At 45.1% G+C, this 18970-nt stretch overlaps 2 protein-coding genes across 2 annotated transcripts; one reads left to right on the forward strand and one right to left on the reverse strand.

The window, feature by feature from the left end:
• The first annotated feature begins 5939 nt into the window (after window positions 1–5939).
• IGFALS (insulin like growth factor binding protein acid labile subunit) lies at window positions 5940–10138 on the forward strand. Its single transcript, XM_069982184.1, has 2 exons — window positions 5940–6021; window positions 7559–10138. The coding sequence occupies exons 1-2, from the start codon at window positions 6003–6005 to the stop codon at window positions 9373–9375; spliced, it is 1836 nt and encodes a 611-aa protein (XP_069838285.1). The 5' UTR covers window positions 5940–6002; the 3' UTR covers window positions 9376–10138.
• A 4037-nt stretch (window positions 10139–14175) lies between these two features.
• LOC138800484 (E3 ubiquitin/ISG15 ligase TRIM25-like) lies at window positions 14176–16244 on the reverse strand. Its single transcript, XM_069982185.1, has one exon. It carries the CDS (start codon window positions 16231–16233, stop codon window positions 14662–14664), a length of 1572 nt encoding a protein of 523 aa, XP_069838286.1. The 5' UTR covers window positions 16234–16244; the 3' UTR covers window positions 14176–14661.
• Between the last annotated feature and the right edge of the window lie 2726 nt (window positions 16245–18970).

An 18970-nucleotide genomic window follows, 5' to 3' on the forward strand; every position in this document is an offset into this window, starting at 1 on the left:
ATGCTTTCACCTCAACCAGCCAAAAAACTTAATGTCGGCATTGCCAGGCTGTTGGCTTTGGAAATGTTGCCTTTCTGTCTAGTGGACACAGATGGCTTCCGCCACGTTATGGTCCTGGCATGTCCCCAGTATCAGATGCCTAGCAGGCATTTCTTTGCAAGAAAAGCTGTCCCTGCCCTGGCACAGCACAGTGCAGAAAATATCTCAAGCGCGTTGGCTGCATCTGTGTCCACCAAGGTCTATGACTACAGACACATGGACCAGTAAGCACGGTCAAGGTCACAGCTAGCGTTCCAAGTGTTTTAACGGAATATATTTTTGAAAAATACACCTGTATGAACTTGATGCGCACTACATACATCCTCTTTCTCCTCATCCTCTTTCTAGGCCTTAAAATGCTTATTTTTTAAATGCCTCTTTCTCTCCTGCTACCTGATTGAGTTGAACCGCAACCTCCGTGTTCCCCGCTGAGCTCTTCTCGCTGCCACCAATGGTACCAATTTGTCCTCAGTGGGTAAAAAGCCAATTTTTGACAGTCTGCATTGCAGATCCACTTTTTTTCAATAATCTCTTCATCTGTTAGATGTATCGATGTTTCTTACAGAGGAAGTTGTGGTTTGATTTTATCCTGAATGGATACAGAGCCCATTTTTGACAGTTTGCATTGCAGATCCACTTTTAAAAAAAATAATCTCATCATCTGTTTGATGTATGTTCTAAAAGCCAAATTTTAGAGTTCTTCCATGGAAGAGTTCTTCCATGTTTACAGTTTACTGTTCTGGAAAATAATTACAGTTTCTCCTACATATAGGTGTCAAAATTAACCTATACATCTCCCATTGAGGGGTGTCCTCTGCCTTCATTTAATTTTGTAGCTGTTTCAAAGGCAGAAGCCAGCGGCTCGGTAAAGGCCACTTTATCGGCTGTTTTTTAATCTTCGATTTCAAATCACATCAAAAGAACAGACAGTGAAAATGCAGCATGGTCATAGTGATGCTTTAGAACATCTTCACATTCTCGCAGTCGTCTTCAGTATTTCATGTACACATAGTTACAGCTATCCATTTCATTAATTTCCTTTAGAAAGTAAAAGAGTTGAGTATGTTTCTCTAGTGTGGTTAATGACTTATCAAACACATATAGTTGTCAAAATGAACCCAAACATCTACCATTGAGGGGTGTCCTCTGCCTTCCTTTCATTTTTTAGCCATTTTAAAGGCAGAAGCCAGCAGCTCGGTAAAGGCCACTTTAATCAAAAGAACAGACAGTGAAAATGCAGCATGGTCATAGTGATGCTTTAGAACATCTTTACATTCTCGCCGTTCTCTTCTGTTTTTCAGGTGCACATAGTAACAGCTATGCATTTCATTAATGTCCTTTAGAAAATTAGAGAGTTGAGTATAAAGATTCTCTAGTGTGGTTAAAGGGGTTATCCAGTGCTACAAAAACATGGCACTTGCACCCTACTGTTGTCTCCAGATTGGGTGGGGTTTTGAAACTCAGTTCCATTGAAGTAAATGGAGCTTAATTCCAAACCACACCTGACCTGGAGACAACAGTAGGGGGAAAAGTGGCCATGTTTTTGTAGCGCTGGATAACCCCTTTAATGACTCATCAAATTCAATTCAATCTTTCTTTTCTTTTCTTTTTTTTCTTTTTTTTAATGGTATCAACTTGAATACTTGAGGCACACCATGGCAACAGGCTAATGATATCTGGCTATTCCCGTGTTTTGAGACTCGCAACCGAAGCGCCACGGACTCCTTTTTTGCATATTTAAATTTTGGGGGCATCAGTGGAGACTCTTGATTCAGTGGAGACTCTTGATTCAGTGGAGACTCTTGTTTGAGTACTTCATTGGAATTTTTTTACTGATCTCCTTGAGCTCAGTGATTGCTGTTTTGCAAACTGAATACTCCCAAGGGCCACAAAATCTATTTTTGTTTTTAGGTGGAAAAGGTCACTGTTTAGCAGGCAGGATCAATCAGGTCGGTAGAGGCGGTAGTAGTGGGTGGATTTTCCATCTAATTCAATTTAAATTTGCCTTCTCTTAGATACTATTTAAAGGATTTAAAGTGTGAACATTCAAATTCCAGGGTCTCTTACATGGTTTCTATGACACCACTGCAGAACGTGTCTGACCAAATACCACGCACACAATGACAGTTAGCGGTGGGTGCTGTGTGCAGGGGAAGCATGCCTGGATGCATCTAACACTAGTGATGAACTTAAATTGAAGCATATGTTTCAGTCTAGCGTGAATAGCGTACTATTCGCTCATCACTAAATGAAGTATTTTACCCTCTTAATTTTTTTCTGTCATTGTTGGAGCCAAATTTTCTTCACTAAGTTGTTCCATGTATCCAGTTTCCTCTTCTGGTGGTAATTCCAGCTTTCCCTCGCCTGTATAGGTGTCAAAATTAACCCAAACATTTCCCATTGACTTTAATGGGGTTCGAGTTCGAGTCGAACTTCGAACTGAACTTCATTGCTGTTCGAGGTTCAACTCGAACTCGAACATTTTACTGTTCGCTCATCACTACTTGCCATCACTGATCTCTACACTACCCAAAAGTAGCATCTCAGAGCATTTCTGTGTGTGTGTGTGTGGGGGGGGGGGGGGGGGGAGCACTCTTACGCCCTGTTGTGGTGGAACCCAGTGTATAATCAGACCTCAGCTGTAATCATTACATATCTGAAGTAGCATAACTCTCCTTTTTATTATTTATATTATTGTTATTTCTATCACTGCCTCTTTATTATTATTATTATTATTATTACCATTAGTATTACTCTAATTTTTTTTTATTAGTAGTAGTATTACTTTCCTTTTAATTATTTATATTATCATTATCACAATTTTTATTATTACTACTACTATTATTATTATTATTATTATTATTATTATCATTATAATCTGTTCTCCTCATTAATGATTCATTAATAAATAAAACACTTAGTCAGCGATGACCGGTGTCACGTTCCTCGAAATCCGTGCCTCTGTGTATAGTAGCCGGCGTGTCCCTGCTGTATACATACAGTAGGTCCTTGTACAGTCTATAGGTCACCTTCCCTGGAACATTCTGTTCCATAAAAATCCTAGAAATGTGGCTGCCCTATCAGCGCTTTATCTGACCCTAACCCTGACCTGTAAACACCCGCTCCCCCCCCCCCCACGCTGTGCTCCACACTGATGATTCCCAGCATCTCTCCGTTATATCCTGTATATAGGATCATTCGGCTGTAATCTGTAATGTAAGGCCTGCTGTATACTCCGCTCCGTATTGGTCATCACAGCTCACACATCTCTGATAACATACTCTAGTCACATCCAAAGCTGCAAACACATTGCTAGCTGGCTTCCTGTAGGTGGCGCTAATCAGCAGTCAGTTAGAGAGTGAGCAGCAGAGTTGTGTGTGCAGCTCTGGAGGTGACTGGAGTATAAAGCTTTCCTGTATCCTGCTATATATACTCATATTAACCCTTTGTATGCGGCAGTCTACTCATCATGCACCATGTGTGATGTCCTGTATGTATTGTGATGAACGGCCGGAGCAATGACCGCCCAGCTATGAGAGGTGACCGAGACACGGCCCGAATCACAGCCACATCAAGCAGACTTTGGCCGATTGAAAGATTCAACAAGTTCATTGCCGAGGTTATAGATGTGACCTGACGGGCAGAACGTATCTAACACACCCACTCCATGCCCACCTAAACCATCCCCAACTGTATCTAAGCTTATCATGTCTTTGACAACTGTATCTAAGCCTGTCGTGAGATAGTCTGCTGGAATGCTATAAATTTAACATCATGGGTGATACAGTCTGCTAAGCTGGTGTATCTAAGCCTATCAGGTGTGACACCTGACTGGTGAGCCTCATATCTATCATGTATAGGGTTTGCTGGATCGGTGCATCAACTATATGTAATACTGTATCTAATCCTATCATGCATGATCATGTCTGTTGAGCCACTGTATCTAAGCCTATTATATGTGATACTCACGGCTGAGCTGGTGTATCTAATTCTATGATGAGTGGTATTGTTGGTGAGATTCTCTATTACTTGTGACACTGTATAGTGAGCTGCTGTATCTAATCCTATGATGTGTGATACTGTCTTCCGAGCTAAAGTATATAATCCTATTCTGCAATCTGCTGAGCTGTTGTATCTAAGCCTATCGTTCAATACAGTCTTCTGAGCTGTTGTATCTAATTCTACTATGTGTGATACCATCTGCTCAGCTGCTGTATCTAAGCCTACCATGTGTGACACAATCTGCTGAGCTGTTGTATCTAAGCCTATCATGTGTGACACAATCTGCTGAGCTGTTGTATCTAAGCCTACCATGTGTGATACCATCTGCTGAGCTGCTATATCTAGGCCTACCATGTGTGATACCATCTGCTGAGCTGCTGTATCTAAGCCTACCATATGTGATACCATCTGCTGAGCTGCTGTATCTAAGCCTACCATGTGTGATACCATCTCCTGAGCTGCTGTATCTAAGCCTACCATATGTGATACCATCTGCTGAGCTGCTGTATCTAAGCCTATCATGTGTGACACAATCTGCTGAGCTGTTGTATCTAAGCCTACCATGTGTGATACCATCTGCTGAGCTGCTATATCTAGGCCTACCATGTGTGATACCATCTGCTGAGCTGCTGTATCTAAGCCTACCATGTGTGATACCATCTGCTGAGCTGCTGTATCTAAGCCTACCATATGTGATACCATCTGCTGAGCTGCTGTATCTAAGCCTACCATGTGTGATACCATCTCCTGAGCTGCTGTATCTAAGCCTACCATATGTGATACCATCTGCTGAGCTGCTGTATCTAAGCCTACCATGTGTGATACCATCTGCTGAGCTGCTGTATCTAAGCCTACCATATGTGATACCATCTGCTGAGCTGTTGTATAGAGCGCCCCCCCCGCTGGCAGAGCTCTGACACCTTATACCCTCGTGTACGGGATTATTCTGGCGCGGTGATGACTGTAATTACGGGCAGCGGATTCTTATCACGAGTCTTGTTTGCAAACAAAGTCCCTGTCCCTGCTGGCGGCGCTCCTGTGTACACATCCCTGGTATCCTCCATCAGGGCAGCACGGCCCATCTCATCCCCCAATGGTGGATAGAGAAAAAACTTACATGGAAACCATCAGCAAGCAGGACAGGGGGGAACCATCAGCAAACAGGACAAGGGGGAAACAGTCAGCAAGCAGGACAGGGGTGGAAACCATCAGCAAGCAGGACACGGGTGGAAACCATCAGCAAGCAGGAACAAGGGGGAACTGTCAGCAAGCAGGACAGGGGGGAAACCATCAACAAGAAAGACGGGAGAAACCGTCAGCAAGCAGGACAGCTGCCATGGGGTGACAAAATCAGTCAGAACCACAGTCCATTCACAGCAGGCCACCATTATAAGCCATAAACATAAGTAGATGATAAGAAACAGCTCCGTCAGCAGCTGCTTACTGACAGTTTCCAGGTCAGGCTTATGCCAGGATCCAAGATCAGTCAACAGCTGCTTACTGACAGTTACCAGGTCAGGCTTAAGCCAGGATCCAAGCTCCATCAACAGCTGTTTACTAACAGTTATCAGGTCAGGCTTAAGCCAGGATCTAAGCTCCATCAACAGCTGCTTACTGACAGTTTCCAGGTCAGGCTTCTGCCAGGATGCAAGCTGTGAATGCATCAGTACATGGTTTACAATGTCATCCTATTCCAGTGTCTCCCAGGCAGTGAATAAGTTAACGCTGCAGAGTCTTTCCAGGACACGTCCCTTTAATTCCTCAGCCTGTGACATCATGAGCTATGAATAGGCGGCCACCTAGTAACCAACGTGTTAACCTGGCACCCCCGGCACTCACAGGGTTAACAAGGCAAGTGCTTTCCAGGACCCAGCCTATTTCAAGCTGGCCAGGAGCGCTGGCTGTCAGTACTAGCAGGGACCCAGGAGCCGCCGTGTCCACTCTGCTATGTGACAGTCAGCATGGGACCTACAGGTGCAGGTAGGTGACCCTAATAGCCCTCCACTCCTGGGGTATACACCCTATAACCTGTAACCCGGGGCTGTGCCGGGATTTGAAAGTTTGGGCAAAATAAAGTAAAGTTGGAGTCGCGTCTGCGCCATAGTCCTTGTGCCACCCGAGGAGACTGTGCCCCGGGCTACCTGCTGATGATCGCCCATCCAGGGTGTGGCTCGCAAGGTGCCCACTGTGGCCGCTGTTAACCTATTCATAACTGGGGATACATATACTAATGATATATATTACTTGTATATAGGTAGGATTTATATGCGGGGTAAATCTGGAAGGTGACGTAATATGGCTCTGGTCTATATGAGGGTTTATATACAGGTGGTCCTCGGGTTACGACGGTCTCGAGTTACGACGTTTCGTGGTTACGACGCTTTGTTCCGACGCCTTGTTCCGACCTACGCGGTTCCGTCGTAAGTCGAGTACGTGCAGTGGCGGAAGAATACAGTACAGTAGTGTACTATACTATACAGTGACAGGTTCCAGACTGAGAAAAACGAGTCTCCTGGCTGCTATAACGCCCTGCATTATGGCTCCCAAACCTAAGCCAGACTCTGCTGATGCCACCTGATGTACCTATGTGTTTATTGATACTTATGTAGGGTACTGTGTTAGCATACAGTAGGTGTTAGGATAGGCTAAGTGTTTACAGCACAGTACTGTTATTATGGTACAGCACTGTATGAATGTATGATCCGACTTACGTCGAAATTCGGTTTACGACGCCGCGCAAGAACGGATCAACGTCGTAAGTCGAGGACCACCTGTATAGTAATTGTGTGAACCAGTGGCCATGAGGCCAACCGGAGCCATCGCCACCCTATAGAAGCCATATGGGATATGCTCAGCATATGCTATGGGATATTTATAGTGTACCTGGAAGAAGAGGACAAGCCGCATTCATTCCCCTGTAATGTGGACTGGTGCTGCGAAATTAATAGGCAACCTCAAAGGGTTAATAAAATCCCACATGCCCCCCTAATATTCCCCGCCGCAGGCTCACATGACATGCTGAGTCAGGAGCTGGCGGCGTGATGCCAGTGGTTTTTGACACCTTCCCAAAATTCAGGAGTGAATAGTGAATATTGTCCTATAATGTAATAGATATGTTCCGTGCATTGGCCAGGTATATATATTGGCTGCCAGATCTGTTCAGTTATGTGGCGGTAGAGAAGTGGGAGCTGTGAGTAACAGTGGGGGGTTTAGGAAAGCTGGGTATTGGAAGTTGCAAGGGCAGCCATGTTGGTGGTGACCCAGCTTTCCCAGGAAGAGATGGGGCTGAATAGAATATAAAATGTATATCTAGTTGTATCTCTTGTTTATCGTATGTACACACCCCTTCTATTTTCTTTACATTGGACAGGAACACTGGAGGGGTGATAGGACAGATTTCTATTGCCTCCATTATGTCCTGTTTATATGCATCATCCAGTCTGAAGAGGCAGAAGTGTAAAGCATGGTGGAGGGACACCTTCTTGTGTTACTCAGTTTCCCTTTATCTTCCCCACAGAGGTTGTAGCCGTGATCCTTCTCTGCAGTTTGGCAACAAGTTATTGTTCGGCTTCAGAGTCTCGTCCTGCAGAAGAGGAGACAACGCCATCATCTCCAGAGTCCAAGTGTCCAACATTTTGTCTCTGCAGTTACGACTACAATGAGGATTACAGCATCTTCTGCAGCTCACGGAACCTCTCCCGTATTCCAGATCCACTGCCCATAAATGTCCGAGCCTTGTGGCTGGATGGCAACAACCTCACCACCGTGCCCACCGAAGCTTTCAAAAACTTATCCCAGCTTGACTTCCTAAATCTGCAGAGCAGCCACCTGACTAGTTTGGAGCCACATGCTCTCCATGGCCTCAAGGCTTTAGCCCATTTGCACTTAGAAAGGAATATCTTGAAAGTTTTGGCCCCTAACACCTTCCTCCACACCCAGAACTTGGTCTCCCTGAGCCTCAACAACAATTTCTTCCCAAAAATTGAAGATGGCTTATTTGCGGGTCTTTCAAACCTTTGGTACCTAAACTTGGGCTGGAACTCACTGGTGGCCCTTCCAGACACCGTGTTTCACGACCTACCTAACCTAAGAGAGCTTATTTTGGCTGGGAACCATCTCACCTATGTCCATTCTCCGCTGTTTGTCAGCTTGGTGGAACTAAAGGAGCTGGACCTCAGTGGCAACATGTTACGGGGGTTGAAGGCTCACATTTTCATCAAGTTACACAAGCTTCAGAAGTTGTATCTGAACCACAACATCATCTCCACCATTGCTTCTAGAGCGTTCTTTGGAATGAAGTCCCTGCGATGGTTGGATCTGTCACAAAATCGCCTGCCAGCCCTTTCTGAAGACACCTTTGGCGGTTTGCTAAGCCTCCATGTTCTTAGATTGTCCAACAATTCCCTCAGCAGCCTGAGGCCGAGGGTCTTCAAGGACCTACAGTTTTTGGAGGAACTCAATTTGAGTCACAACAAGATCAGGACTCTCGTTGAACGGGTGTTTGAAGGTCTTGGACAACTTGAGTTTTTGTCTTTAAATAACAACAACATTCAGGAGATCCGTCCAGGAGCGTTTACAGGACTTTTTAATGTGGCGGTTATGAACCTGTCAGGGAACTGTCTGAAAACACTCTATGAACATTCCTTCAGAGGACTGGGAAAGCTTCATAGTTTGCATGTAGAGAACAGTTGTATCACTAGGATAAAGCCTCACATGTTCTCAGGCCTCTCAAATCTTAGGAGGCTCTTTCTCCAGCGTAATGACATTTCAGTGATTGATGACAACAGCTTCTCTGACCTTCAAGATCTACTGGAACTGGACCTCAGGTTCAATAAGCTGACTCAGCTCTCAGCTAGATCCTTCACAGGACTTAAAGATCTCTCATACCTTCTTCTGGCCAACAACCAACTGCAGACCCTTTCTTCAGAGTCCTTTAGTCCATTTCAGAGGCTACAATGGCTTGACCTTTCAGACAATCAGCTAAGTGTTGTTGATACGGATATCTTTCAGACATTTTCACGTCTTAGATATCTAAGCCTTCAAAGGAACCCATTAAAAACCATCTCGGTTAGTTCCTTGCTCATAACTTCTCCAATCCAGCAGCTGTGGTTACACGGAAACCATTGGGATTGTAGCTGTTCCCTGAAAGACCTAAAAGATTTCTGCTTAAGAAATGCCACCGTTGTCCCCAGAGTGGTACAGTCTGTGTCGGAGGGTTATGATTCCAGTCCTCCTAGTTACATCTACAACAATATCACTTGTGCAAGCCCTCCACAGGTTGTAGGACAGGATTTACGGGACTTGAATGATGAACACTTTTCTCAATGTTCTTGATAATCCTGAGAAGATTTATACCACCAAACAATGTTACTGGGACCATAGTCCTGTAGGACACCAGGCTTGATAAGGTTTTTGACATGTAAAATGTAGTCAACCCCATACATCTTTCCCACTATGGGAAGAGCTTAGTTGTCTGAAGCCTATGAGCAAGTGTGTGAACAGATATGTCACTGCTATGACCGCCACACATTGCCATAGAAAGACACTAACCACAAATAGAAAGGGCAAAAGGCTCTACCAAGTGGTAGGTAAGGAATGCATATAAGTCTAGGACTACGCATAGACTTGGGTCACAAGGCCAAAGATTGCCAAGGATCCTGCTACATAGCAGCTAATGTTAGTGAATGTGTTTGCGTTGCAACCTAAAAGTAACCATGACTGAGACCCGATGGATGCAAGAAATCCATTGTGGGTCAATTTCTTAAAATTGTTGGGTCACAGTTGCAGCTACTTGTGGTCTACAATGCAACCTTATGTCATGGCCAAAGTCGCTGTCTAGCCATTGCCTTATTTTCATTTTTACTAGAGTTCTCTTTTACAGAAACCCTACAAACACTATTACTGTACAGTGAAACATCATAGTTATCCGACACCATTCATCAGTTACCCCCACAGGATATCCATTAAGGCGTAGATCCATCTATATATTAGTAGGTCTGTGGTGTATGTACCTAGTGGACTGATGTGATGATATACAATGCATGCACATTTCTTTTATAGCAGACATAACCATATACACATAAAACAAAGAAAATTCCATTGTCTTCCAGTGGTGGTGATGTTTTCATATTGGATCTTCAACTGCGGGCATCATAGAACTTGCTTTATATGGTTACTGAGGTATACACGGCCCTGTTGGTTTATGATTGAGAAAGTGGCGTACAGAGTTCTGTGAAGGCGGCAGAGAAGGTGCGGCCGTACAAACCAAATATCTAGATTGAACCCACTAATTTTGAAGGGACTGGATGACCATTTAATGTGTACACTGGCCTCAGGACAGAAACTGTCACGGGAGAGAAGGATCAGGCAAGTTGGAGTTCAACATCCCAATACTTTTTTTGACAGGGAGATATGCTAGAGGAGTCTGGCAGCAGCTTTCCCTTATATCCCGGAAAGTGTTACTGTATTTTAAACAACCTTTGACATGTCAAAAGTTTTGATCAGTCTGGGTGCTGCGACCTCCACTTTTCACTAGAATGAGCAGGAAGAAGTGATCAGCTAAGCGCTTCTCTCTCTTCTCCCTGCAAATGATGGGCTCTATAAAAAGTCTATGGAGCCTGTAGCTTGCAGTAAGGAGACAGATGGGGAGAGAAGCACTCATCCAAGTGCTTCTCCTTGCCATTTCTAGCAATTGGTGAGGGTTCAGGACACAGATCCTGACTGATGAAAACCATAGACATGCCTCAATATCACATCAAAAGTTATTAAAAATGACACTAACACCTGGAGGGATATGCACCTGTTGGACCCATCAGATCTGTTCTGTGATGGTGTAAGAGGCAGATGTGAAATCCTGTGATATAATAATGTTATTATAAGGTGAATCTATATCAAGTCTCCTCTATAATACTGTGAGACTGATATCACCCAGACACTGCACTACGATTACATCACACCATACATGAATGATGTCACTACTCTTTAGGTCTTTTCTCATAATAGTTTTAGAATTAGTAACATTGTGTAGCCTCTGCTTCATTCATTGGGTAAGGCAGTGCCATTTCCTGAGTCTCCAGCTGCCTGATCAGATTAGAGACTGGCAGTTACACCTGATCAGATTAGAGACTGGCAGTTACACCTGATCAGATTAGAGACTGACAGTGACTCCTGATCTTTCTGTCCAGAGATCTCACTTCATACCTTCTACTCCTGAACATCTATGTTTTCCCTGCTCTCTCCAAACAGATCCCTCTAGTGGTAGCAATGGCTGCTTCTTCCTTATTCTATAGCCTTGCAGATTCCTGTTTCTTGAAATTCATTGCCGATAACTCCCCAAACTGTGGTCACCTATGTACAAGTCAAAAAAGACTTCTCCTCTATTCGTATAATAGTAAATAGGTGTATGAACTTGGGGGTTTTCCTGCAGTCAGACGCCCTGTGATCTCTAGAACAGGTCATCCTACTTCGAACATTTCTTAATTGTGGAACAACCCCTTCAATATATAACACTACAGGAGCTCCTCGGGTGTCAAACATTTCCTGTAATATGTTAGTAGAGGCTCAATAATAGTACAATTAATCAACATGATGGTCATGACATATTGTAAAAAAAACAAAAAAAAAAAAACATATATCTGTGTGTGTGTGTGTGTGTAAGGGGGGTGCTTGTGGAGAAGGGGCAGCACCAGGCAGAGAAGTAAGATGCCTTTAAAGCCCCTATTACACGGGGCGACAGAGAGGAGCAAACGAGCGCTGTCAGTGCTCGCTTGCTCCTATCTCCCCACTAGCTGCGGGGGAGGGCGGGTTATCGCTAGATCGTCCGGACAGCCCATAGAGGATAGCAGTGGTCTGCTGCTGCCGCTCCTATTACCCAGAGCGACGGCAGCAGATCGTTGCTATCCTGGCTGATCGCTGCCTGCTATTACACAAGACGATTATCGTCCGTAACGGCCAAATATGTACAATGATCATTTAGTGTAATAGGGCCTTAAGACAACTGCAAGCACAGTGCCCACTACAGTGTCACCCGATATACCAGTGCCCCAGTAACAGCCACCTTTCCTCCCTCCAAAACATCAGCCTACTTAACCTCTTTGTCTAGCTACAAGGCAGAGCAAAGCAGTCACTAGCAGAGTAAAGACTGTACCGCCACCTTCTGGCTGAATGTGTTATATCATACCTCCCAACCGTCTCGGATCCAGCGGGACAGTCCCAGTTTTGGGGTGATGTCCCGCTGTCCCCGGCATTCGCACCGGCAGCTGCCGGGTGCAGACTGCAGCCCTTACACTGTGAGTGCTCCTAATGAGCGCTGACTGTGACACCTACTGGCCGGGCGTATGCCGCTGCCTACGCTGAGGAGGTGATGCTCAGGCTTCTGGAGCAGACTTCCTCTTCCAGCCCCACGGCGCCCGCACTCCTCTCCTGCTTGGCACAGATGATGTGAGAAGAGTGCAGGCGCCATGGAGCTGGAAGAGAAAGCCCATAGTTGCCAACAGGTATGACTCGGTAAGCCCCGCCCCCAGGGCCAGAGGAGGAGACACACCATGGACAACTAGAAATATGGTAAGTATAATGGGTCAGTCTCTTACCATATTTCCTGTTGTCCATGGCGTCTCTCCTCCTCTGGCCCGGTGTACTCTGCTGGTTAGTTAGCCCTGCAGTTGGTGCAGTGGGCGGGGCTTATCGTGATGGGGGCGGGGCTTACACCATGCACCAGAAGTTCCACGAGATTGAGTACTAAAAAGGTACTAAGGGGCATACTAAGGGAGCAATAAGAAGGTACTAAGGGCGTACTAAAGGGATACTAAGAGGCATACAACATAGGGGCATGCTTGACACATTGACTTGACTGTCCCTCTTTCCTCTGCGCAAGTTGGGAAGTACGGTTATATAGCTATGCAGAACCTAAAACCTGTTGCACCAGCATTGGGAGGGGGGGGGGGGGTAATAAGAAAAATAAACCCAATTCAATGTAAAACCTAGTTAACCTGGATACCCACAGGAATATATAGAGTCATATAGCTGATTAAGCAGTGTGTATTGTCCTTTCTGTTTTTCTGGCCTGCTGACCCACTGTGCGGGTTAAACAGATAGGTGACACTGCACAAACACTGTATAATCAGCACCATAACCCATTCATTGTTACAATTTATCAGGTTCCTTGGGCTCAGACACTCACCGTAAAAATTATAAAATGATGGCAAATGCTGGTAATAAGCTATCTACAATTAATGCCGGGTATAGTTTGGCACAAGCCAGCGTATACCTTGGGAGATGAACGGTCCTAAGCCAAGCTATACCCTGGGGTGTAAAATAGCCTAGGCCAAACTATACCCCTCCAGGCCAGAACATACCCATTTAATGTCAAACCTGGGTATAGTCTGGCCAAAGCCACAGTATACCCTGGTGGATAAACTCTAGGCCAGCCTAAATCCCTCCAGGCCATAATGTTATCACTTCCCTGGTTTTCTCACCTCAGGCCCAGGCCATAGTATACCCCTGGGATAAACTCTATACCCGAGGGTGTCAAATGTCCAATCAACCCACAACAGCCGTTATTTTAACCAAAGCAACGTTGTAGAATGATCCTTGTGTTGTCCCCCTTATGCTGCTGCTCTATAGATGCCCCCCTCTATAGATGACCCCTCTGCAAAGCAAATAGAAAAAAAAAAAAAAAACAGAATTCACCTAACAACTTCCAGAAGTACCAGCCACCGACGCACACGGAGCTCCCTGGTGCCTGTGCTTCCCGGGCATAGCATGAGACAGCAGTGTGGTGGCCCTCTTCATAGGCGGTCAGCGCAGGCACCAGGGAGCTCAGTGTCCACCAGGGCCGGTCCTTCCGCCACAGAGAGCGCGTGTTAGAGACGCTCCCTGTGCCGGAAGTACCAGCCCCGGTGGACACTGAGCCTGCGCTGCCCAAGAAGCCTCTCGGCCACCGGGTGCTGCAGGCTACGGCGGTAGATCCGCCCCTGCACAGAAGCCAGGTGATCAGTCAATAATCATGTATTATAATCAGTCAGGTTTCTTCCGTTAAAGGTGATGAAGGGGGTGTAGTTTCAGATCAGCTTCAGCTACCTTTTTTAAGCTAATTTATTATATGCAATTTTTATTTTACACAATAAAATTGCGCAGTCGGGTGTATTTTGTATGTATTCGCTCATAACAATGTTAGACAATCTGATCCATAGAAAGGTGTAGCATTTGAAAGCGATGGATAAGGATAAGGCTAGGTTCACACTGCGTTTTCAGCATCCGTTTAACGCATCCGTTTTTTGCAAAAAACGCATGAAAAACGGATTGCAAAAAACGGATTCATTTGTGTGCATCCGTTTTTCCATTGACTTCCATTATAAAAAAAAACGGATCCGTTTTTTTTGACAGACCAAAACGGACCAAAAAACGTTGCTGACCCTATTTTTCTGGACGTTAAAGAAAAACGGATCCGTTAAACGGATGCTGAAAACGCAGTGTGAACCTAGCCTAAGCTGTAATATGGGGCACAACCCATGGAGAGTAGTGGCCGTACATTTCATTCCTGAACACAGAATATTACGTCAGGGGTCTTTGCCCTCTATATTTAACAGAACACAGGTAAAGTATTACATATATAAAGTCTCCTCATCCAATAAATCTGATACCGTTATCAAAAATATAAGCCCCAGCATAGAGCGGCTCGGTGAAGGTGGTGGTGAAGGTGTGTAGGTGTCTGATGGAGTCAGAAAGCTGATAGAAGGACAGACGTCCGGCCTCATAGTCCAGATAGATCCCGACAACCCGCACAGGGGAATCTGATACCAGCTTCTTATGGATATTGTTATGACATGCTCTAAAACTATTATTCACATATACAGCCCAAGATTTCTCATTATAACCAATATAAGATTCATTATCCACCAACTTCCTCTCCAGACTTTCCCCGGCCGCCCCTATCAGCCATTTCTCTGCCTGACTCACATCCACCTCCCAGTAATGTCTCCCAGAGGAGAAGCTGCGGGAACTGAACACCTGATCGAATCTGAACCTCTTGGGCCCATCAGGTCTGTTCTGTGATGTAGCGGTATAAGAAGCAGATCTGAGATCCTGTGATATAATAATGTTATTAGAAGCCGTGTCTATATCCAGTAATATGTCTGATTTCTCCATCACTGAGAACTGTCTCTTTATCTTCATATCAATCAGATCATCAGCAAAGTGCCCCAGTCCCCTGTGTACCATCTGTGACACTATACCTTCATCCAGACACTGGACGTCTCTTACATCACTGATGACATCACAGCTTCCATCACTGATGTCACCGCTGGTAATATCTTCTTGTAGGAAGGTCAGCGGATCAGTGATGTTACATAATCCCTCAAGCTGATTCATCTTCTCGGTCAGCTCCTCCTTGTGTAGCTCCACCTGTCTGACCAGATCACAGACTGACACTGAAACCTCTCCCTTCTGTCTGGAAATCTCTCCCAGGATTCTCTTTTCTACATTATCCAGCTTCTTCCTGAGATCAGTAAACAGCCCAGTGACTCTCTCAGTGAGTGCAGATGATTTTTCTTCCTGTTCTCTCCCATGGTGCTTTAGTTTCTGGACTTTTCTTCCAGCTTCCTCTCGCTCTGACTTCAGCTTCTCAATGACAGATCTCAGTTTCTCTTTCCCCTTCTCGGAGGCCACGTCCAGTAGCTCCACGTCATGTCCCTTGTGATCTCCGGCCACCCAGCAGGACACACAGATACAGGCGTTGTCTACAGGACAGTAATATTTTAGCACTTCTCTGTGTGTGGAGCATTTCCTTTCCTCCAGGGTTACAGTGGGCTCCACCAACGTATGTTCTGATGACTTACTGTGTCTACTTAGGTGTTTTTCACAAAAAGAAGCCTCACATTGCAGACATGTTCTCACAGCCGGTGCAGGAGAATCGCAGTAAGTGCAGAAGATTCCGGTCTCCTCCATATCAGGCTGAGTAGATAAGAAACGCTCCACTATATTACCCAGCTTCCTGTTCTTCTCCAGGGCCGGACGCTTCAGATATTCTGCTCTGCAGTCAGGACAGGAGTAACCTCCAGCCCCGTCCTGTGTATCCAGCACCTGAACAATACACGAGCGGCAGAAGTTGTGTCCACATCTCAGGGATACGGGATCTGTATAGAGGCTCAGGCAGATGGAGCAGTTCAGCTCGTCCCTCAGCTCAGCAGACGCCATTGTAGTATAAAAGAGCCGGAATCGAAAGCTAAAAAGTTTCTATACACAGGAAGGGCGGAGAGATTCTGTACAATAGTTAACCTATGAAGTCCCGGAAGTTTTAAGCCAATTCACATGCTTATGCATAAGGTTCATTCACTTGACAAAGGCAAAATGTGTGTCCTTTTGGCATCTGTGGGGCCAATATAGTATAAAAAGTAAAAATATACTATATAGCAGGAGTCCTCAACTGGCGGACCATGGAGGCCAGCCGTCCGGACCCCTGCTGTAGCTCAGTATACCTGTATACTGAGCTGCGCTGCTCCCCTCTGCACAGTAACTATAAGCGCTTGTAACGAGCGCTCATAGTTACAGTGCAGGAGCAGCACTGACAGAGAGGGAGCCATTGGCTCCCTCCCTGTCAGTCATTCTTGTGGCTGCAGCGGTCACAAGAGGCGGCTCTGTCCGGTCTCTGGTTTCGGCGCTTGAGTGACGTCACTGGAGCGCCGATGACAAGACAAGGGGAGAGCTGCCTCTTGTGACCGCTGCAGTGTGGCCACAAGAGGGGAAGAGAAGAGGAGACGCCCGGACCCAGGTGAGTATAAGTGTTTTTTTTTTTTTATGTTATATGGGAAGGGGAGTGCACAGGGGGGCTATATACTACTAAGGATTGCACAGGGGGGCTATATACTACTGGTGGAGTGCACAGGGGGGCTATATACTACTGGGGGAGCGCACAGAGGGGCTATATACTACTGGTGGAGCGCACAGGAGTCTATATACTACTGGGGGAGCGCACAGGGGTCCATATACTACTGGGGGAGCAACAGAGGGGCTATATACTACTGGGGGAGCCCAACACGTTTACTAATGATGTTCAGCTCGGACCTTCACCTGACAATAGACCCCAGTAAGTGGACCTTCACTAAAAGTTGTTGAGTACCCCTGCTGTATAGTAAAAATATTTACTGCGTCTACTATATGTTACAGACTCTATTTTGGATGGTGCAGAAATCGAAAGCTAAAAAGTTTCTTTACACAAGAACGATAGAGAGATTCTGCAGAACTGTTCACCCCCAGTCCCAAAACTGGCTGTCACACTATGTTTTTTTTTCTTTTCTTGTATCATCTTTTTTTTTTTTTTTTACTACACACAGAAATTTTGTATATTAAGGGGGAATATGCTTACATTATGAATAGTCTAAATTCTTCTCATAGAATACAATATTACATTTTAAGGCTGGGTTCACACTATGTATATTTCAGGCAGTATTTGGTCCTCATGTCAGGTCCTCATAGCAACCAAAACCAGGAGTGGATTGAAAACACAGAAAGGATCTGTTCACACAATGTTGAAATTGAGTGGATGGCCGCCATATAACAGTAAATAACGGCCATTATTTCAATACCACAGCCGTTGTTTTAAAATAACAGCAAATATTTGCCATTAAATGACGGCCATCCACTCAATTACAACATTATGTGAACAGAGCCTTTCTGTGTTTTCAATCCACTCCTGGTTTTGGTTGCTATACAGCCTCACAAATACAGCCTCAAATATACTGTGTGTGAACCCAGCCTGAATGTGTTTTCCCTTAGTCCCATCAGCAGCAAAATAATGGGGGTTCTTGCTCCTGTGAGCTCGCAGCACATCTTTTAATTGTAAAATATCAATTAAATAACTAATAAGCACCTCCCCCACAGAAAATATAATGGCAAAAGCCCTAGATGCCAGTGAGTAGATTATAAAGTAACATAAAATTAGGCTGCATTCACACATCTGTGATATATGGTCCGTAAGCTGACTGTATATCATGGACTGAACGCTTCACCCTCTATGGGACTCCCTACAGTGAACACAAAGCAGCTCAATCACTACGCAGCTGAACTGAGACGACTGTGTCAGTACAGTAATGTAGACCTTCAACTGTTTCAGAGCAAACCGCATCATAATAAATTATAAAGCAGGGAGTTCCGTAAGAGTTGAACAGTTTACAGACATGTGAATGCGGCCTCAAAGACGTTTTCCAGGAAAAAACTTTAACTATGCATACTGCCTCCATTAAACATGGCGTGAAACGAGAAATAGACCAGACAAAATAATTCCATCCTCTCTGTTATATGTATTTCTCTGTACCAGTGTAACTGGCAGGCAGAGAATGGGTTACATGCTTTACACTGCACACCACACAAAACAGTGACACCTACTGTCTTTAGGAGGAACTGCTCTAGCTAGTGTAGTAAGCCCCTAGAACTATATAGAAAGTGGGCGGAGTATGCTAATAGGCCCCCTATAAAAGGTTTGCAAATGCAGTGTGTAGCTGAGACAAGTTGAGTAGCTGTTGAGGAGACAACATTGCACAGAGCAAAGTGAGGAAAGCTGCTGAGGGGAACAAGGAGAAAGGTTATTATAAACAGAGCAGCAAAAGAGCTGGAGGTGAGATAAAGAGAGAGACTTTGAGAGAAAGTTTGTCAGGTGCACCTTCAGGAAGGGGCCAGCACTTCTACCGTCAGTGGGAATCCTAAGGACAGGCACCTTAAGTGAATGGACTTGACTGTATAAGGGAGCAGAGTTAACTTATGTCTCTGCACCCATCTTTCTGAATTTGGGAGGTAAGATTTAATAGGACCCCTGTGTACCTCTAGGACCCGAAAGTTGTGGTCTAAGGCCCGGCCTAGTAACCTTAAGGGTAAATTGACACGGGCGGATCCGCAGCGGATTTAATGTTGCGAATTTGCAGCTAAATCCACAGCGGAT

The sequence above is a fragment of the Dendropsophus ebraccatus genome, chromosome 9 (assembly GCF_027789765.1).
Source record: "Dendropsophus ebraccatus isolate aDenEbr1 chromosome 9, aDenEbr1.pat, whole genome shotgun sequence".
Classification (NCBI taxonomy): domain Eukaryota; kingdom Metazoa; phylum Chordata; class Amphibia; order Anura; family Hylidae; genus Dendropsophus; species Dendropsophus ebraccatus.